At 32.7% G+C, this 23,889-nt stretch overlaps 1 protein-coding gene across 1 annotated transcript; it reads left to right on the forward strand.

Annotated features, from left to right (window-relative positions):
* Window positions 1–16,391: 16,391 nt before the first annotated feature.
* Window positions 16,392–18,461, forward strand: LOC110637284 (NAC domain-containing protein 100). The gene is made up of 4 exons (XM_021787322.2): window positions 16,392–16,530; window positions 16,736–17,100; window positions 17,226–17,503; window positions 17,624–18,461. Exons 2-4 carry the CDS (start codon window positions 16,893–16,895, stop codon window positions 18,236–18,238), a joined length of 1,101 nt encoding a protein of 366 aa, XP_021643014.2. The 5' UTR covers window positions 16,392–16,530; window positions 16,736–16,892; the 3' UTR covers window positions 18,239–18,461.
* Window positions 18,462–23,889: the final 5,428 nt, after the last annotated feature.

The following is a 23,889-nucleotide window of genomic DNA, read 5'->3' on the forward strand; positions in this document are numbered from 1 at the left end:
GAGCCAACACATACACAGTACAAGTATGAAAGCAGTATCAAACTCAAACTACCTATATATAAGATAACTGTGCTATCTCAGGTCTAAAGATTATATGCATTGATATGATTTATGACAAAACATTGACAAGAGTAAACTCCATGTGCTTGTCATAAGTGTCACTGGTTCGGCCTACTTATCATTTATAAGTGCCTATCATATTTGTTATATGGCATGAGACTCACCATTCCATCTTATTTATATCTCATATAAATAACTTGGGAACAAGCATGAATACAATCTTTCTGGATAAGTCATGTCCTTATTACGAAGCATCCTCGATTGTGAACCTATTTATGATACTTCGTGCTAGAAATATTGTAACTCATATTCTTAACAACTTAAGAATAATATTTCTAACAAAATATCAATGGACCTTTTCTATTACACATAAATATATTATGTAAACAGAAAAGTGGAAATGCCTTTTATTAATAAAAATATGTACAAGATACATACTAAATGATATGCTCTAGGGCATACTACGTACCATATCCAATAGGGTACGATTTCTCCTTTCAGATACACTATTCAGCTGTGGCGTTCCTGGAGGAGTCAGCTGAGAAACAATGCCATGCTCTCTCAAGTATTCATCAAATTCAGTACTCAAATATTCACCTCCACGTTCTGATCGAAGAGCTTTAATATTCTTTCCTGTTTGATTTTCTACTTCAGATTTAAATTCTTTGAACTTTTCAAAAGATTCATGTTTGTATTTCATCAAATACAAATACCCAAACCTTGATTTATCATCAGTAAAGGTAATAAAATAATGAAAACCCCCTCTAGCCATTTCTTTAAATGGACCACATACATCACTATGTATTAGCTCCAAAATATTTTCAGCTCTTAGCCCTTGTCCAACAAAGGGTGATCTAGTCATTTTACCCTGAAGGCAAGATTCACAAGTTGGAGTAGGCTCAGAGCCCAATGAGGATAGAATCCCCATTTTCTCCAATTTTGCAATCCTATCTTCTGCAATATGACATAATCTTAAGTGCCAAATATATTTTGAACTTGAGTTGGTTTTCACCATGGCATTGCATTCTTTTAGATCACTTGCATTCAATTTGTGTTTGTCATTATTATCCAAATAATAAAGACCATCATTCATATAACCCGAACCAACATATTTATTTTCAAAATAAATATTGCAAACATCATCAGTGAACTGAAATTCATAGCCATTTCTAGTCAAACTAGATATAGAAATGATGTTCTTAAAAGCATCAGGTACATATAAAATATTATCCAAACACAAAACATGTCCAAACATGTAAAAAGATTTAGATCCTATGGCTAAAGCTTCAACAGTTGAGCCATTGCCAATCCGGACTCTAATATCTTGAGAACGCAAGTCGCCATCGCTTTGCTAGTTCCCGCATATCATTAGAAATGTGAGAACCGCACGATATCTAAAACCCAAGTCGTAGATGAACCATGAGTATCATCGAATCTAAATAACAAGATATGGACATACCTTCCGAAGGTGTATCCTTTTTGTCCTTCAGAGAAGCAAGATACTCGGGCGGTTCCTTTTCCAAAGGCCCATCCTTTTGTGGTGGAAACACTTTCCTTTGCCTCCATCAGCTTTAGTCTTCCTTTTCTGTTTAGCTATTTTCTTAGAAGGACCAGGAATCTGAGGTTTCTTTTTCTTATTACCCTTCTTCTTGTTGGACTTTCCAGCAGAAGAAGATGCAACCAAAGCTACCTCTTTCTCTTTATTGCCTGGCATATTCTTTTGGGCAATAACCAGTATATTGAGTAAACCAGCTAAGGTGCATTCCTGTTTAGTCATATGGAAATTTGTCACAAAATTCCCAAAAGACTGAGGAAGAGACTGAAGGATCAAATCCGTCTGTAGTTGGAAATCCATGTTGAAGTCAAGATGTTCCAACTGCTCAATCAGCCGAATCATCTTGTGGACATGATCCCCAACATTCTGTCCCTCAGACATCCTCATACGGAATAGCTGTCTAGATATCTCATACCTAGCATTCCTGCTGTGCTCACCATACAACTCTTGTAGGTGAAGGAGGATCTCACTCGCACTCTGCATGTTCTCATGTTGCTTCTGTAACTCATCACTCATGGAAGCAAGCATGTAACACTTAGCTCTCATATCATGCTCCTTCCACTTGTCCAAAGTATCATGTTCCTCTTGTGTGGCCTCTGGAGGTAAGGGACCAGGAACATTTGAATTTAGAACATATCCTATATGTTCAAGGTTCAGGAAAAGCTTCAAATTTCTTAGCCAATCGCATGATTTGGTCCTGTCAACCTATTGTGATCAAGTATGCTCGCAAGGATATTGGATGGTGGTGGTTGTTTTGTGCTCATTTTTATCAGAAAATTAACTGCAGAAAATAACCAGATTAATTAGTAAATGTATCATGTAATTAACCAAAGTGATTATGGTCTTTTAATCAAATTGGTCCTCCCACTAACTTAGCGAATCCTACACTTCCAAAGTAGGAAACGGAAATCCTAGTTGGATGGATTTCTAGTGGGTGATTGAATTCTTATAATTCTATTGATCATCCTCAGGTACATCCATTATTGGAATTACAATAAACTATAAGTGAGCAACTCCTTGCCCATCACATCTCATGTGAGGTTCAATCCTTTACCTAGCCCCTAATGCTCAAAATCTCAGGTACATCCATTATTGACTTATCTTGCATTAGTTAAGTTGATCCCATTGAGCCAGTAATTATGTAAATAATTTTAATGTCCTCAGGTACATCCAATATTGGCCATCAAACCATTTACATATTTACAACATCTCATGCTTAACAATTATTCTTAAGAAAATCTCTTAAATTAATTGCATCTCATGCAACTATTTAAAATTTTTTAAAATAATTGCCCCAATGGAGGGTCTATGTTATAATTACTTTAATTATAGCATATCCAACTTAATCATTTGTTTGGAAGATTTTATGGTCATTCTAATTACTATTAAGGTCTCACTTTGCACATTATCCATTTAGCATGCATATATCATATAATTGCATACATTTTCATACATCTTATGCATTCATGGATAAGCAGTAAATATGGTATGATCATGGACTTTCTAAGGGATTCAATTCTGAGCCACCAAGAATTGAATCAGGGCATTCCTAGGTGCATTTCATTCATTCATTTTACAAGAGTTGCTGAAGGAGTACATAATCAACAGTTGATCTTGAATTCCTCCCACTGGTCCCACCAATGCTCTTGACCTCCTTGAACTTCTTGCAATCCAATATTACATAGTAATCCTTGGCATACCAAGGCGAATTTACAAGAACTTAAATAAATGAAATTACAACCCAAAAATTATTAAAATAAATTAATTAATTTACAATCCCAAAGAAACATAAAAGAAATAAATTCAATCACATTGGTCTTTTATAGTCCATGATCATCCATCATGCATATCACTATTTAACAATTAAATAAAACATACATACTTAAATTAAATTGAATATCTCATATTCAACTTAAAAATCCAGATTTGAATATGATTCAAATAAATTTAAAAATTCAGATTTGAATCTCATTCAAACAAATTTAAAAATTCAGATTTGAATCACATTCAAACAACTTCAAAAATTCAGATTTGAATCACATTCAAACATTTTTAAAAAAAATCAGATTTGAATCACATTCAAACATTTTTTAAAAAATCAGATTTGAATTTTATTCAATCAATTTTAAAAAATCAGATTTAAATATGATTCAAACAACTTTAAAAATTCATATTTGAATCACATTCAAACAACTTTTAAAATTCAGATTTGAATCACATTCAAACAATTTTTAAAATTTTTGATTTGAATCATAATTTAATTGTGTGATTAAAAATCCTAATTAAACATTTTAATTAGTCATATGATGAACCTTTCATCATGCAACAATTGCAGAATTTAATAACAACCATGCGTACCATGATCTTCCAAAGTCATGTGCACCATGTTGGAGTTCATCAAGCATGCCGCCACACCTCTTGATCCAACCAGAAATGGATCAATCATCTCATGATCAAATCACACAATTAAATCATATAATAAACAATCTAAATGGCAAATATAGTGGCTCTGATACCAATTGAAGGAACGGAAGCGTGAAAAACACAAGTTTATACCATTGAATTCAAAAATTTTCACCTAGGGTCACATGCATCATGCAAGATTTATTTTTATCTATTTGATTTCAATGATAAACAACATATTAAAACTCTTTTAATATGTTTTTGGATCTGTATTTGCCATTTAAGATTTTAAAATTAATCAGATTAATTTTAGAACCCTAGATTAAATCAAGAACGATTACACTAACCTCTTGATGCACTGCAGCGTGTCTACGCCTTTGAGATTCGTCTTCAGGGCACCAGATGTTGTCCCTCTAGCTTGTCCACACCAAGAACACCTATGACAGCCCTTGAACAGCTTCTAAAGCCTTTTCTATTAATTAGAAATTTAAGTTCTGCCTTTTAAGAGATTAGAGATGTAAACAGGACACTAGAAATAATTTCTAGTGTTCTTAATTCAAGAGATTGATGGCTAATCTCTTTGAATTGATGAGAGATGAAGAAGAATAGAGGGAGGGCTGCAAAATGGCATGACCAAGGAGTGTGGCTGCTGGTTGTATTTTATTTTCTCATAACAACACTTAAATAGCTAGGTTAACACATTAAACCCTTGCCACATGTCACCCTTTGATTAGCTCTAGGTTTAAGTGACCCAATCACATTGTGCCAAGTGTCAAACCTATATGTAATCTTAATTTTAATCATCTTACATGATTAAAAAAAACATTTGGCAAGCTTATGTGTTATGCCATGTATCACTATCTCATGGTGCCACGTGTCACACTGCAAAATGACCAAAATGCCCCTGTGTCTTAATTTTGAGTTCTCAACCCAAAATAATTATTTTTCTTCTTCTAATTAATTTATATCAAATATAAATTAATTAATTAATCTCTATTAATTAATTTCTCATTAATTAAATTCATATTTAAACACTTTAAATATAAATTTAACTTATATTATACATCCAATAATCTAGATTTGGTTTCAAGTCATGCTAGGGACTTTGCAAACTAATTGCAAATCAAACATATTTAATTAATCAATTAAACTCTTTAATTAATTAATTAAATCATATTTAATTAGGTGATAACTTGTGTATGTGTGTGACTTACTAGGCTCATCACTAATTGACAATGAGACATGATATCAACTGTTAATATCATCAGAACTCTTTCTTACCATAAATGATTTCTCTAAATCATTTTATGAACCTCATGGACCATGGTTAACACCTAGCATAGCATGCCATGGCCACCCAATTAGTAATAAGGTTTACCTTAAATGAACCTATAATCATATATTACCATGCACTAGAATCTCTCTGTTACAAAATCCTAACTCAAGCTGGAGTCATGGTTTATGTCAAACTCTATTTGCTATGAATATTATGTTCTCTTTTAATTCCAGTTCTTGATTAAAAAGATTTTCTCATCAGAAACTCTTTTCTGAATAAATCTATCTGTCCTGACCAGGAACTTAAAACATCAAGAACAATTAAATAAATATAGGATTTTATCTCTATTTACTTAGAGGAACAGATTCCATCTTGATCAACACCTACCTCCATATATAACTAGTAGGAGCCAACACATGCCCATATACCCATACACAGTACAAGTATGAAAGCAGTATCAAACTCAAACTACCTATATATAAGATAACTGTGCTATCTCAGGTCTAAAGATTATATGCACTTGTCGCAATGGATTTTGCGGTCGCCTGGACGATCACTCACCGAAGTGGGAAAGAGTGAGGAGTCGCCACCTTAGTTTTGAGGGAAACTAAAGAAAACCATTTGAGAAGTTAAATTAAAAATGAAACCACTTCAAAACAGAGATTCTAAGTTCGGGGTCCATAAACGGGTGGGGAAGGTGTTAGGCACCCCACCTCGTCCCTTAATAAGGGTAAGTAGATTTAATTCTGCGTCCTTTATAAATTAGTTAGGAAGGCTTAGACGGCAATGTTAATCCTTTTGGTAGAAGGAATATTTGATTTTTCACTAAATTTGGATCACCCAGATACATAAGTAAATGAGACAACCTTAGTGAATGGGTGTGAGAATCGGATAAGAACTCTCCTCCGATCTCTTTTAAGTTGTTTATTAAAATTTTGAGGGGAGACCGGATAAGAACCCTCCTCCGATCTCTTTTAAGTTATTTATTAAAATTTTGAGGGGAGACCGGATAAGAACCCTCCTCCGATCTCCTTTAGAGTTATTTATTAATGTTGAGTTGAGACCGGATAAGAACTCTCCTCCGATCCCTATTTAATGTTTATTAAAATTTTGAAGGGAGACCGGATAAGAACTCTCCTCCGATCTCCTTTAGAGTTATTTATTAATGTTTTGAGTTGAGACCGGATAAGAACTCTCTTCCGATCTCTTTCAGATTATCAGGAGTCTGGAAGGGATTTCTCCGATCTCCCGGATTTTTAATTTCAACTATATGACATAAGAACCTAAAGCTAAGGATTCTGGCGTTCTAAGATGCTGGGGATAAGGCTTCTCGACACCTTTTGACTGGATAGGGAAAACTAGACTTGATTTACCGACCTTCCCTGCGTTCATTTTACCAATATCTATTAATGACCGATCTACTGCTTCGCTTTACTTTGGTCTTATTCCACTTTATGACATCTTTGTCGAATTGTCTTTACGTCGCCCAATAGTTTGGCTATCTTCCGATGTGTTATTCATGTTTTCTCTTTTAAAAGAGACCCTAAGTTCTGATTACCTACGTTTACTCCAACCATTTACATATTACTAGGAGTTAGAAAACTTGCTTTGAAATGACGGAGATCAATAAAATGAACTGATCACTAAAAGATGATTTGAGAGTGACTTTCTTTGGGGATTGCTTGTGCAGAAGTGATCTTGAAGAAAATAGTAGACGTAAGAAGAACAAGGAAAATGCGGAAAATAAACGTAGATACTTAATAAAACAAAGAGCATGAACTCTTACAATACCAATTTTCTTGGGTTCTCTTGTACAAAATAACCTTGAAGAAAGTTGCGGATGCATGAAGAACAAAGAAAGTGTGGAAAATAACGTAAACAGCAATATGGACTCTTACCTGTGAGGAACCGGATCTACTAAAATAGGTATGGGGTGGCAAACAGGATAAGACGATGGACCGATTAGCTTTGAGGGCGGTGTTCTTCGTGGAACTGAGAGTACTTACCTAAAATTCAATCAGATCAAAAGAAACGAGTGATATTGAGCTTGGACAGTGAAAACAGAGATAATAAAAGGCAGAAAGTGAGAGTATGACCAGATAATGAACAAACTGGAAATGTAGAATTCCAGTATTCAGAATCTCTTCAAGAAAACACTTCAGAAAACTAGTTTCAAAAGTCTTTTTGCTCGATACTTCTAAATAGCAGAGTAACAAACCTAATGAACTTTCAGAGTTCCTCTGCTATAATAACAACCTCTTGTCTATTTTTCCGTCCCTCCTTTGAACAATTTTTATGCAGGTATTTATAGGAATCGGGTTCTCTTCGTGAAGGGTCAGGATTGATTTTGAGGAAGATGGAGGGTCAAGATTTCGAAGGACATGATCGGAGGTTCAGGAATTAAAGAGAATCAAAATGAATGGTTGAGATCACTCTTCATAATATTTGTCCTTTTCTTCTTTCCATCCGACGGTCCCAAATTTCCTTGTCCGGAACGATCCGAGGGCTAAGAGCGAAAGACGCTGGTATTGTCGTCTTCTCTCTTGATCTAAGGGTTCCGGGTTTGTCCTTACAAGTAGGATCAACGGTGGAGATTGGAATGTACAAGACTGTCATGACATACCCTGGCACCTGTCAGTATTGCGGGCGATTCTTAGGCGTGCGGTGGAGATCTCGTCTGCAACGCCTTAACTACCTCTACCCGATTCGACGACGGTTATTGGAATTTGTCTTATTCTTTTTGCCTACCGATCCCTCCTCTTTCTGATCTCTTTCACATGTTCTTTCCGACCTTTCATGCTGGTCTCCCACCTTCCGATCTATTATTCCGATCTCTCCTCATCCCTTAAGAATTGGAAGAACCGGTTCTTCATTCTGAGGAGTAAAGATCCTAGCTGCTTTGAGGACTTTCCTCGTAGCTGGTGGTACCAGGGGCCCCTGCTTCCGAAGCACATTACCCTGAGTCAAGAGGAAAGCTTAATAGTGATGGATCTGAAGAGTCAGGCCGCCACTCTAAAATATTCCTGTCCAAATGCGGTGACTGCCGAACTGCACCATTGGACCATGCAGCTGATCACCGGCCAAGATCGCGAACTTGCGCTCTTTGACCTCGGCATTGGTATTTTCTATATCTCAGTTCTCAGGACCTTAGCGATCTCACTAACCTCTTTTCTATGCAGGTATGGCGGGCGGTGAGGGTTCTAAGAAGTGGAAGAAGGACAAAGAGATCTCCCGGAAGATAAAGGAGATGAAGCGTTCAGAACGACTTCAAACGCCCGGTCACGAACCTGGGGAGGTACAGAGAGACCCGCCTCAACCTTTGGATTTGCCGACCGCTGAAGCTGTCCGATCACCTCCTAGATCGGAAGAGCAGCCTCCACCTCACCCAATTGTTCCAAGTACAGAAAGGGGTCCTTCTCAATCTTCTGAGAGGACCTCTTCTCGTGGCGCTCAAATACTGATCGACTCCTTGAAGAATAACCGGACTGTTAGGGAGAACCCCGATTTTGCCAAAGTCCTGGGGTCTACCATCTTCTTTCAGGAGGATCGGACAGCTATCCGGAATGGTCTCGATGATATCTTGACTCGATCCATGAGCTTGAATGTGGAGTGTCCGTGAACCGCACCATGGTTCGGGAAAAGATTCGGCTGCAGGTAAGGAGATCGGGAAGAAAAATCGTGAATTGGCTTCCTCCGATCCCAACTCTCATCCGCCGGATTATATATCTCAAGTTGAGGGACGGGCGAAGTACCATGAAGACAAGCTGGCGAAAAGTCTCGTGACTGGCCGAAAGGGAACGCTCTCGAGAAGTCCGTGCACTTCGTGCCAACGGGCTGCCAGTCGCCCAACTCATCGAAGAGCTTAAGGAGAAAGACGAGGAGCTTAAGGCGAAGGATGTGGAGCTTAAGGAGAAAGACGAAGAGATGGTGACAGGGATAGCCGGAGCTTATGTGAATGCTCACAAGGACCTCTTGGCCGAACTCCAAAAGCGCTACCCTGAAGAGGACTTCTCCTGGATGGACGACCTGGCTCCCGAGGGCGACGGCGAAGATAGTGAGGAGGAAGCCGAACCAGAGGGAGAGAGAGTGAGTGAGCCAAATGTAGATCAGGCTGGGGGTGATCCCCCAGCCGAATAACTTGTACAAATTATGATATGAAACGAAATGCCTCTTTGTTCAATGAATGGTTGTGATCGGAAAATTTTAAACCATTGTTTGTCTGAGTATTTGATTGTATGAGCACAACAAATCGAAAACTAAATGCGATTATTATTCTAAGTATAAGAGATCGGAAAGTACTTTAAGCATGAGATCGGTAGGGAAGAAATGCTGAACGGAACTTGATTGAAAATTTAACTCGAACACTTAAGATCTGAATCCTCATTAAATCGAACCAAAACTTCAGCTCTTAAACTTTTGGAAAGGAGGTCGGTAATAAAACAGGTAGGAAAAGATCTATTGCCAGTTCATTTTATCAACAGAGATCAGGAATATACTCGACAGGTCCGGAAATTCGACAGCGGGTTTGAGAGTTCGGTAAATGTTTTGAGAGATCGGCGGAGCTTTGACGAATGTAAGGACTTAGCGTTGATTCAATTCCTTTTAAGGAGAGATCGGAATAATGACTACCTATCAAAGAAGGATCGGAAATGTAATTAACTGTCCAGAGGAGACTTAGTACCAGAGATCGGCTTCAAAGTTTTATTGATTTTGGGGATCGGCCAAAATATGGTGTCGACAGCACTGATATGATTTATGACAAAACATTGACAAGAGTAAACTCCATGTGCTTGTCATAAGTGTCACTAGTTCGGCCTACTTATCATTTATAAGTGCCTATCATATTTGTTATATGGCATGAGACTCACCATTCCATCTTATTTATATCTCATATAAATAACTTGGGAACAAGCATGAATACAATCTTTCTGGATAAGTCATGTCCTTATTATGAAGCATCCTCGATTGTGAATCTATTTATGATACTTCGTGCTAGAAATATTGTAACTCATATTCTTAACAACTTAAGAATAATATTTCTAACAAAATATAAATGGACCTTTTCTATTACACATAAATATATTATATAAACGGAAAAGTGGAAATGCCTTTTATTAATAAAAATATGTACAAGATACATACTAAATGATATGCTCTAGGGCATACTACTAACAACCTAAGTGACCATTTGACCCCATAACACTCATTTAGTCATATCTACCACTAAAAAACTCCAATTAGGATGAGCCATACTAATCTAGAACCCTAAGAAACAGGGATCCAACTTTGTTTTAGACATGGTCCTCAACTTATGAACATAAGAACCCTAAAATGGAGGTCAAAGCTACTGACCTGAACCTGGACCCTGAAGACACAGGGTACCTGAGTCCAGGCAAGTGATTTGGCTATAACTAATTCTACAAAATTTGAAAAATTGTAATTAAAATTTCTGAGTGACCATAAGACATAGGGTAATAACTTTTATAAAGAACATTAGGCCTAAAAATAACTGTAACAGGTCCAATTAATTAGACCAAGACAGACTCCAGAATCTGCCTAATTCTGGATCCAGAAAGAGATAGTGAACCAGTTATAGTTATTTGACCATAACTTAAGTTGTAAAATTTCAAATGACATGATTCAAAAAGGAAAATAAAGACAAGACATAAAGGAACAACTTCCATGAAGAAAGTATAGCCAAACAGTGGCCACATCTTGGCCAAGTGGTTAGATGAATTGAGAACACTAAATCTGGACCTTGAGAAAGGTCCATAAAATAACTGAGTATATGAGATGAAATGAATTAGAATAAATTGTTAAACATAAAAATAACATGAATTAATGAAATTATAAATACATAATAATATTATTCTGCCCAAAGTACACCTAGACTCATTTATATAGCTTGGATAAATTAGTATACCAATTAGGGACTACATATTGCAGTACTGCCCATAGGGATAATCATTGACAGACAACATATGTCTAAGATGATTGTTCTACTGGCTTTGTGTCTGCCCGATGGCCATAGTGCCAATTTTCATTATCATTGGCTTATGCCTGCCCGCTAGCCTTGTGCCTGATATGGCCGTTGTATACTGGGTAGACATACGGATGTCTAACTAGTATACTCTCGTGTATCCAGTCTTTATAGTCTATTATAGGTTACTTGGGCACAGTTATGAGAAATAAAATTTTAAATTCAAATCAGTACATGAGAGAACCATTAAAATAAATTATATAAGACCGAATATAATATACATGAATAAAAAGATCTCGATTAACTTAATTGCTTCCAAAGTTTTATAAACATGTAAAAGATTGTAAATTTATATAATTGTATATTTCTTTATAATATTATATGGAGGATAATTATTTCAATTATTTCGATATTTTTATTTCAATTTATGCACCACTAAGCAATATGCTTAGCAATTTAGTTTTTCCATTGCGTAGGTACTGGAGAGCAGCAGCAGCAGTAGTGCCAAGACCGGACTTGGACCAGATATGCTATAGTATGGGTTGTCACCTCATCAGTTATTTTGACAGGGCTCATGTACATATCAGATTTTGCATTTTGGTATTGTATGTAATTAAATGATGTAAATAATTTTGGATTGTATATAAATTGTAAATTATTGTATATATAAACTTTATATGAATGAAATGTAATTTATTTTCTTGAAATTGATATGATCATGAGAAATAATATGATGAATGAATAGATGAAAGGAATATAATTTGAATTTAACAGGTAAATAATGGAATCTACCATGTACTAATATAACAGAGGAGACTTTGTCTGGGTCTCCATAAAAATAAAATAGGATAAAAAAAAATTTTACAAGTGAGATAATAAAATTAAATGGATATTAAACTAATATTGTACACGATAAGACAGGATAGGGTGCTCCGACACTAAAATTAGCGTGCCTTACTCTACTACACTATAGATAGGAGAGGGGTGTTACATGTAGGTGCTTCGATAGCATTTTCCTTCTAGAAATAGGTACTCTCAAGGACTCATCAGCATCCTCTCCTGGCTTTTCTATCCTCCTATGGCTTCAAGAGTTTAAGAAGGTTCGGGATCTGTCTGTCTCCTTTATATTGATGGCCATAATCTCTATTTCTTTCAAAGATCTTTGGATTCCTAACTCAAGTTATTGGATGCTTGGAAAGATAACCTGTTTGGGGCTTATTTTGGATGAGGTGAGGGAAAGGTAAGTAATAGAAGGGTAATGAAGGGGAAGGGTAAGGAGAGTTACAATAAAAAAAAAAAATCTCATATTTGAGAACAAGTGAATTAATAGAAAGGTAAGAAAAGATAATGTATATTCTTTATGTTTGGAAAGAGGTGAATGAAGAGTAAATTTAAGAGATATAGAAATATAAATATTTATAACTATAAATTTAAGAGGTATAAGAATAAAAATATTTATAACTATCCTCTCTCCCTTCTTACCTTTCTTTACATCCCAATTTGGAGTGTAAAAAAAATTGAGATTTAAGAAGTAAGGGAGGGTAAGCCTTACCCTCTATTAACTCATCTATTTCCAAACAGGGGTAAAATAATTACTTACCCTTTCTTACTTTTATTTACTCCTCCCTCAGCCTCATCCAAACAGATCCTTAGTATGTGCAAGCTCCCTCAACAACTAGTTTAGCACTGCTTGTCTTACTAACCGGATCCAATTAAGAGTTGGGGTCATGCTCCATTTTTAGCCTAGGGCTTCTTTTGTTATAGGCTTTGCCCTTTCTGTTTGGTTGGGTTTGGGGCGTTAGCTAGGATCCTCTGTAATGTTCTTAGGCATTTGGTTCTATAGGTCTTGTAATCCTGTGATTGTTTGAATGAAATTCAATTTGCTTTTTAAAAAAATATATATATATATATATATATATATATATATATATATATATATATATATATATAAGTGATTATCTTTTTCACCCCACGACAAAATCTATTAAATTTTAGGCTCTATTTGTTTCAAAGAAAAAGATAGACTCTATTTATTAGCTAGGATCCTTTGTATTGTTCTTGGGCATTTGGTTATATGGGTGTTGTAATCCTATGATTATTTGAATGAAATTCATTAAGCCTTTTGAGAGAAAAAAAATTCTATAAGTGATTTCATTTTTCATCCCATAACAAAAATTTATTAAATTTTAGACTCTATTTATTTCAAGGAAAATAATCTATATATGAAAAATATTATCTAAAAAAAATACATTATTTTCTGTTTGATATAACATTAAAAATAATTAAATTCCAAAGTGAAAATAAAAAAAATTAAAAACACTAATTGATCACTAATCCTAGTGATCAAAAGCCTAAGTGTGACAAAAAAAAAAAAAGAATAATTGTCAAGTAAGCATTGGAAAAAAAATTTCTCAATCTTAAAATTAAAAGGAAGTAATTTTTTCAAATTTAAAGAGCATTTTCTCATGATCAGGGAAATGATTTTCCTATAATATTTTATTTTTTTCTTTAAACAACAAAAAAATATGAAAAATATTTTAAAAAAAATGTTTTCATAAAACAAAAGAAGTCTTAGTCATAAAATATTATGTAAATTATGTCAAATCCATATATAGTTTTGATTAATATAAATAATGAAAAAAAAAAAACAATATACACGTAATCTAATTTGAAATATTCATTTTACCTGAAAATGGTCAAGGATGATTATAAAACCATTGGCTGTTGCAGAAAATGTGGTTGATTAATGATTATTAAGTTATTAAGCATGGATTAATTAAGATGTTATATATTATACACTTAATGAAATTTCAAATGAAAATTATTACTATTATTTTAGATTACATGTATCGTTGGCTTGGCTTCACCCTCGTCCCATTTCCACCCCAAAGTTAAGGTGATGAAGTGATCATTCATTAATTTCGAATTAAAGTGCTAATCAAGATCTTCAAGTTTTGAACCAAATCTATGCAACTAGCCAAACTAGCTGACCTTTGCTTAATTCCAAACGGTCTAATCCCACAGTTCCCGGGCTTTTTCACCAATCACAGTACGCCACCTTCGTATTCTCTTCGTGGCTGCATTTCGGTGCAATAGAAGCAAGGCCCACAAATGCCAGCTCAGCCTTCCCCTATCGTGTAATTATACAACGCATCGCAGCCAATTATATGCAGACAAGTGGCCTCTAGAGGTTTGCTTATGACGGAGTGTGGTGGTGTGGTGTGGCCATGCGTCTCAGTTTCAAAATTTCCTCCATTTTTTTTTGTTTTTTCTTTTGGATGCTTACGTGGCAGATATAGACGTTGACTATTTTGTCAGACCTACCGATGTGATTGAAATGACTCATGGAAAAAAAATCGACACGTGTTAGTCTACAATTGGATTAGTTACAAAAAAAGGAAAGGCTAATTTTGTCATTACACTTGGTTGATGGGGAAGGGCATGCTCTATTCGGTTATTACAATAATTAAATGAGAGTGCAAATACCATTTTGCCCCTAGGCGGGTTTTTCAAGATATTGTCAAACTGATTGCTCTCACTCACAAGGCCTCTTTATTTTTCTTCCTTTTTTAATTATGCAGTCAAGAGGTACTATTTTAATTTGTTGAAACGTATTTTTCAATTGGATTATCAATTTATCATGGTCAAGGCACATTTTGATTTTTTTGGACTGATTTTAGTTTAGATTTTTAGATGGATAATTTGCCAAAAAAAAAAATTCATAAGACATCTTATAAATTACGAGAAATTATTAGATATACTCGGTACATATATATCATCTCTCATAATCACGTGAGACTCATTATATTATACAAAATGCTCATTTTTCTGTGATAGATGGAGTACTATATATTAGTGCTCTTGATATATCTAATAATTAATCATAAATTATTATAATCACAATTTAAATTTTATATATAAAATTAAGTGCCAATGAATTATTAAATATAAAGATGTTCATGTCCAATCTAACTTGATTTAATAGTTAAAGTATATTATTCGTTTAATAGATTTAAATTTAAAATTTCAATTCTCTAATGTTTTTATTTAAAAAAAAATAAAGACAGTCCTGTTTTATGACTGTATAATAACTTTATTTTGGTTATGGTTATTCAAACTACATTACCTTGAAAATCCTTCTTGTGTGGGGGAGACAAATTAGCTTCCAATGCACAATTGTCCAATGCTTTGAACTTTCTTTCACCTGACCAACTTAAATGCCTCTCCATTGCAAAGCACTTTCTCCTCTTGCACATCACCCCCATAAGAAACTGAGAAATCTTAATTAACTATGGAGGCCCCAAAAAAATGTATATGGTAAAAGAAGTGAATTTAATTATTTGAATCTGTTAAAAGTTTTGGTTAATGCTTAAATCATTCTAAATTTCTAACACAATGTTTCTGAAAATCCTTGAAGTGTCCTTAGCTCCTAAGGCATTATTTGTTTCTTTATTTATATTTTAATTTGTCACCTAAAAAATAAATCAATTTGATTTTGCTGTGGTATCACAATTGTGTCACTTTTGATGCTAAAAATGGCATAAAAAAATCTACGCAATGTTGGTTTTATTATTTAAGAAGATGACTAATTAATAAATATACCGTAGCATTAAAAAAAAAAAACCTTTAGAGATAAATTTTTAATTATTTTTGGTTACTGAGATGGGATATATATATATATATATATATATATATATATATATATATATATTTATTTATTTATTTATTTATTGAGTAGTATTTACTCTGGAGCACTCAATAATTTTCTCTAAAAAGAGAAGGTAAATAAGGAGGTCATAAAAGTCATTTGGACAAAAACAGAAACTTTAGCAAAAATTGTGAGAGCTTGAAACGGCTGCTTCTGTGATCTTCTCTGCATTCGCAAAACACAGCTGTTCTCATTTATCACCAATTGGGATAGAGATATCTTTTAGTTTTGGAAAACCCTTTTCTTTTTTTCTCCTAAGCATCTCAAATATATATAATTGGTTTGTCTTATCTTAATGATAATTATTTTTTTACATATAATAAATTGGGTGTTTATGAGATTTACATGCATGAAAGATGAAATTTAGATGAGTTGAGAAACTATAATTGCTACCCACTAAAAGTTAATTATAAATTGATAGACAGAAGCTAAAACAACCTACCAAAGTTGCCTTACGTGCCACTTTTATTGCTTGCCATGGACACCAGTATTTAGGGCCTTATGCTCCTCCGTAGTGCCTTTTCTCTTAATATCTCTCTAACTTTCAGGTTTACAACTTCTTCTTCTTCTTCTTTTTTCTTTTCTTTTTTTTTTTAATTTTTATTTTTAGTTTCATGGCTTTCCTTCCTTTTTTTCTCTCAATCTTTACTTTTCTTCTCAACTTTCCATAGCTTTATATTCGGCTTTTTCTGTTATCTCTTGGCAGTTCACTTCCCATTTGGAAGTTCTCATGACTTCTGTTTTCTTTATAAGGTTCCTTGAACATGGAGAATTAGAGGTATTTGGTTAATATCCATTTGATATATAGAGCTCATATAAGGGGTTGTCTTCGTCTTGAGATTTGAGCTTTTCAGCTTGGATTTGGGATTCTGTTGCCGTGAAATAAAAGTTTTCTACATTAGTAAACAATATGGTTTTAGCTTCTCAAGCAATGGAAAACATTTCTGAACTTGTTAAGGAACATGATCAGATGGATTTGCCCCCTGGATTCCGCTTCCACCCAACTGATGAAGAGCTTATTTTTCACTACCTGTACAAGAAGGTTCTTGATATCAACTTCTCGTCTAGAGCTATTGGAGATGTAGATTTGAACAAGTCTGAACCCTGGGAATTGCCATGTAAGTTCTTTAGAAGCATAATTTCTGCCAGTTCTTCTGTATTGTGTAAAGAGATGATAATGAATTGAATTACATTTAGTTGTGATGATTTGTTTATTTATTTATTTGATTTTGTTTGCATAAAGGGAAAGCGAAATTGGGAGAGAAAGAATGGTACTTTTTCTGTGTGAGGGACAGAAAGTACCCAACTGGTCTCAGGACGAATAGGGCAACTGAAGCTGGTTACTGGAAAGCCACAGGGAAAGATAAGGAGATCTACAGGGGAAAATCCCTGATTGGAATGAAAAAGACCCTTGTTTTCTATAAGGGTAGAGCCCCTAAAGGAGAGAAGAGCAACTGGGTCATGCATGAATACAGACTGGAGGGTAAATTCTCCGTCCACAATCTCCCTAAGACGGCTAAGGTGCACATATCTTCTCTTTTTCCTCTGTTTTTCACTTTTTTTTTTTCCTCTTTGTTAACTGTGTTTTCTCTCGTTTTTGTTCATGTGAAGATACTGAATTTTTTTCCTCTTGTTTTGTAGAATGAATGGGTGATTTGCAGGGTGTTTCAAAAGAGTTCAGCTGGGAAGAAAATCCATATTTCAGGACTAGTGAGATTAGGCTCTTTTGGCAATGAATTGGGTCCTGCGGGTCTACCACCACTGATGGATTCTTCACCTTACAGTGGCAAGACAAAACCTTTAGCAGAATCTTCCTACGTGCCCTGCTTCTCCAATCCCATTGATGTTCAAAGAAATCAACAAGAATCCATTGATAGTTTCAACAACGATCTTTTTGCAGTTTCTTCCAACCCTGCAGATGTTTTTCCACAGATTCCACTTGCAAATTCATTCTACTCTACTCATGCTGTCCCATTCTCAGCAAATTTACAGTACCCAGGTTCTGTTTTAATGCAAGACCACTCAATTTTAAGGGCTTTGTTTGAGAACCAAGGATCAAACTGGAAGCAGAGTTTCAAAACAGAGAGGGAGATGGCCAGTGCCTCACAAGAAACAGGCCTAACCACGGATAAGAACACTGAAATCTCTTCTGTCATTTCAAATATTGAAATAGGAAGGAGGGCATTTGATGATCATCAAGAGGCTCCTTCTACATTAGCTGGGTCAGTAGACCTTGCCTGTCTATGGAATTATTGAAACTGAGTGGGCAGGCATTAGAAAGCGATTGTCGAGTGGAAGAAAAAGAAGAAGAAGAATAGTTGGAATTACTAGTATTATATTGAAAAGAAGTGGTTGCTCTGTGTATAGATTTGTTGAAAGAAAGTGAAGCAAAATCATGATATTATATGTAGTATTTGTAAGAAATTACAATATGAACTCCTTTTTTTAACTGTTTTAATTTGAATCTAAATTTGTGTTAGGGTTGTTGTATTATTGTCAAATTGCTGATATAAATGCAGAACCCAGAAGTTTGTCACATATGAGATTCAGTTGGTGGCTAACTGATCTTATTTTTTGTACTTTTGTCTTAAAACTATTACAATTAGGCTAATTATGGATTAATTAATGCATACATCATTTAGATTATCAATTTTTGTTTCATTTTGGATTTTCAAATATCATATTGTGGGGACGCAATTGAACATGCAGTTATGAATTTCTTCTTGTGGGGACTTCAATTCTTTCACTTATCCGCAATTCTCTCTCTTACAATTTATGTGTATATATAATTATATAATGCGTATATTTATTTATTTGTTAAATAGCTTATACAAAAATTGAAAAAAATTATTAAAAAATAATTTTTAACAAATTCAATTTATAAAAAAAAAACATTAATCAACTTTTTTAATAATAATAATAATAATAATAATAATAATAATAATATTATTATTATTATTATTATTATTATTGATGTTGTTGTTGAATGCATGCATACACTTATTTAGAGTACCGAAATTATGTAGTTTTGTAATGATGTAACATTATTTTCTTGATAGTTTTCTTAGAAATAGTGAAATATTGACTCTTTCAGTATCCAACTGTGTGATGTTGCTATATTTTGCAACAATTCATAGTAATTTCTAATAATTAATGTATTAGGATAATTTGATATTAATTTATATAATCAATAAATTTTAATTCACTAATATTAAAGTAATTTTTAAAAATATAATATTTCATATTTAAATATCAATTAAAATCAGTTAAACCAAAAAAAAACTAATTAAAAATCCCTCCATCCCTCCATATTCCATACATTTAATTTACCCCAGAAATGATGGTTTTGGACAAGAAATTAATTGTGGTTAATGAGATGAGTTAAGTACAACATCCACTCATTTTTCATGGTTATTAATGAAATAATTAGATAATTTTATTCTTATAAAAATATACTAGTAAATGATTAAATTATTCTTTACCTCACCTATAAAATTTTTTAAATTTTTTTATATTTAATAGATATAAAGATAAAATTTTAAAAAAATTATTTCTCCTTAATTTTTTAAATGTAATAAATAATTTATATTTAATTTTCTAAATATAATTAATAATTAAAAAAAAATGAATGAGACAAATGAAAATAGTCTATATAATTTATTTTTATAAAAATATACTAATAATTAATTAAATTATCTTTTTATTTTACTTATGAGATTTTATAAATATTTTTTTATACTCAACTCAATTCAATTCAACTAAATTTTTATAACAAAAATTTATTTAGAGTCAATTATATAGATTATCTTTCTCCACTATAAATAATTTTGAGTTAAATTCTCAGATATGTGTAATACTTTTAGAATAAAGATAAAATAATTAATAATAAAAAAATATTATTAATTACAACATGATCTAAAATAATTTTTTAAATGAAATGAATAATTTAACAAAAAAAAGAATCTAAATGAAGCAGAAAAAAATAGTGCATAGATTTATACTATTGATAACGTGTGCTTACATGCCTTTGTGTTAATAATGAAGGTGAAAATTGAAATATCTACCATGAAATATACGTTCTTTGTTTATACATAATTTGAAAATAAAAAGAAGAAAAATAGAATGACAGAAGAAAGAGAATAATGATTCAAAGTAGTATACAGTCTTGGTTGGATACTATTATCTCATCATCCCAATATGAAAAATGCTCTTTTCTTTATATAATTTCTGTCTTTCTTTCTTTCATTTTGTCCATTCATTCATTTCTCGATGCACGCATTCCGTTCTCGAACTGCAACCATGCAAGAATATCTGTTGATTTCATTTTTTTTTTTAATTTTTTAATTTATTAAAATTTCAATTTTTGGCACATGATAAAATCTGCCAACCATTCATCAACAGTTTGAGTCCTGCACGACTTTATTCATAAATAAATATATATATATATATATATTTTTTTTTTTTTCCATTAGTTTTTGTTGTGTCAACAAGTTCTTATATAAATTTGTTGTGCATCAATAGCTTCTAATGCAGGTGATAATAAGTATTTGTGAGGGTATTTATGTCCAAAAAAAAAATCCACATACGAGCCTACGTAGCAGGGTCCCACTTGACTAACCTTAACGACGTTGTTTTTGTGGTTGGGTATCAGCTGATGAGGTCAGGTTCGTTCCGGAGAGAGTTAGGCCTATTTTAACGGTCGACACGTAATCAATTGGCCCCACAGTCGATTCCCGCGCTAATGAGGCACGCGGTTCAGGTTTTGCTGGCATCACATCTCTAGTCTCTAATAATCAACCCAAAAATAATTCTTGACTTTTGGCCAGCTACAGAATGACACGTAGATACTATCAGTTGTGGGCCTGAATTCCAGCTGGAACACGCTCACGTGGAATCGCCAGGAACGGTCTTAAACAGTTATTTCGAAGCCTTTCAAAACTCCAAAAAGATTCTTTGGTTTTGTCGTTTAACAAAAAGGCTATGGATTGGAGGGGAAAAAAAAACCATATTATTTTTCAATTTTGAGAAGAAAATATTCGGTGTGTCGCATGCATATCAATCTTTGACATGACTTCTATGTCCTTTGATCGTTGATTATGCGCGAGTTTCATTCAAATTTTATTTCTTTAATTTGCTTTTATTTTAAACAGTGACGCTGTTATATATTAAATTAATTAAAAATATTATGAAACTTTATTATGAGAAATTTTTATATAATTATTTTTTTAATTAATTAACTTTGTAATAATAAAATGAAAATAAGATATGTAAATGTAATAAATTTCAAAGTCAAGGAATAATTGAAAAAAATTAACTGTAAAAGTTATGAAAAATTCTCTTTTTTTTTTTTAAATATGGAAATGAATTTTGATTGATAAGGATATTAAATATAGCAATTTGGAGACTGTAGAATTTCTTTTGGGGGCAATGACAACATTAGCTACCTTAAGATAAGGTATGGTGGTAAGAGTTAGTGAAGCTTATCTTTACTAGTCAATAACGTACTAATTATATAAAAGTCTATTGTTTTGCTTCAATTCTTTGATGGACAATTAGTAAATTAGTGAGAATTAATTTAGACTTCCTCATCTTTTATTTTTTAAAAAGCATGAAATAATTTGGATTGATTTTATCTTTGCCAATTGCAACCCTTCCAAGACTGAATTTGGATGATCATTTATCCTTGCAAAGTTGGTGCAAAATCTAAAAAATCATGTCATCATCCAACACAATAAAAAGGGAAGGCAATTAATTTGGAATTCCTAAGACATATTGCACGTATTAATTAGTACGTTATTGACTAGTAAAGATATCCTTTCCTTTTTCTTTATCCTCTATTTTCTGTCAAAAATAATTAAAAAAAATTAATTTAGTCATCTTCTATGAATACTTTGACTAAACCTAACCAAAGCATGCATTTTCTTTCTCCTTAATCTCTTTATCTTTTCTTCCCACTAAGAAAATTCAACAAAACAAAGAGGATGGCATGCATTGTCACAATCACACTGTCTATAAAATAAAAAAAAAATTACAAATCATTATTTTAGTATCCCTACAAGATTTGATCAAATCCCATTAATTTTGCGAAATAATGTTAATGATAAAAAATATTTGATAAAATTCTTAATTCCATGAATATTAGAATTAATGTTAATGATGAATGATTAGATAAAAATATGTCAATTTCAAGGCTGTGATAATCAAGGGGATGTAAATTTGTAATGCAATCACACGTGTAATGATACTTATAGTTCCTTTTCATTTCCTTGCTAGTTGCTAGGATAAATTGGGCAAGCATTGCTATCCTTTTACAGTAGAATTGAAGAATCCCCTTCAGACCATCCCTAGAGCCTTCGTTTTCCCTTTTTTTTTTTTTTTTTTAATGATCCTTTTTACTTTTTTTGAGTGGTGATAAAGGTTTGAATCATTAATAGGAGAATTCGTGACTTTCACCTTTTGATTGATGTAAACATTTCCCCAACTAGCACATTGTTTTTGGTTTTCGCCAAATCTAATATATATATATAGGTTGAGAAAATTTTCTCTTTAAATTTATAAATGTTTTTTATTTTTTTATCTTTTTAAATAATAAAATCATGTAAAGTCTTATGTTATTCTTCTATATCTTATTTCAGATGGTGTATTAATTTTAAATTTTATCCGTATTTATGAAATTTATGAAATAATATTAATTAATTAATGATAAGTAAAAATATACAAATTTTTATATTCAAATGAAAATTTTAAATTTAAATTATGTTTATGCCAACTTGGTTTAATAATTAAATATATATTATTTACTTATTAGAATTTTCACTTTTTTTAATTGTTTACTCAAAAATAAAAAGAAAAATATTTAAACAATGAAGTTTAATTACAATGAATGTACTTAATTTTATTTCTGACAAAATTTTGAATTCAGTATTAATAATTTGGCTTTTTTTTTTTTGGTAGATTTAATAATTTGGCTTTCAACATAAGAGCAAATGGAAATGAACGGTATGTAGCAAGAGAAGGTTCTACATCGAACGTGTCAGTTATTGGTTGCAAAAGTCAGCTTTTGAGTGGGAAATATACTAATATATCCCCACCAGAGGGGGCAGTTCCTACCCTTTTATTTTCACTAAAAAGGATTGATTGATGCATAAGAAAAAAAATATCTATATTGATGTTTCATCAAGATCCGATTTGGTTAATTTACACACGACATGTCTATCATTCCCTTCAATATTCAGAGTCAAAATACTTACAGCTGCCTTTTTGTCCTCTCATTGATGTGATGACATATACATTTAACTTAACAACTCTAAATATTATACCTAGTAAATTTCTTTTTTTGATAAAAGCAAAATTCTCTGTTGATATGTAGGTTTGTGGACGAAGCCGCTGAATAGAAAGGAAGGCATTATTGAGAAATATTCGATATGGACACCAATTCTTGAGCTTTCAACAATACCACATAAAGGTTCTAAACACGCCCTGTGGAAAATTGTTTCTGGTGCAAATCCGACTCTTCGATAAAGGTGTTGCCTTGGATCATATTTGTAGTTTACAGGGAGCTCAAGTCTTGAAAACGTGGATATCACCTTTTTCTACTGTGCCCACTTGTGACGCACCTGTGGTGTATAAGTTGCTTGAGGTGATGGTTGATTTAGTATTTATTTTTTAAGATTATTGTATTTTAAATTTTAAGGAGTGGCCAAATTTTAATTAATAATTGAGATTTATATAGAATTTTTAGTTTATTTAATTAAATTTAAGTGTTATATAAATAGCATATTAATTAATATTGTAAATATAATTATATAAAAAGTTTCTTTCTATTCTTTATTTTTTTATTCTTTATTCTTTTTTTGATTTTTTTTTACTCAAATTAAATTAATTATGTTTGAATTAGATTTTAATAT

Source organism: Hevea brasiliensis, chromosome 17 (genome assembly GCF_030052815.1).
Source record: "Hevea brasiliensis isolate MT/VB/25A 57/8 chromosome 17, ASM3005281v1, whole genome shotgun sequence".
Taxonomy (NCBI): Eukaryota; Viridiplantae; Streptophyta; class Magnoliopsida; order Malpighiales; family Euphorbiaceae; genus Hevea; species Hevea brasiliensis.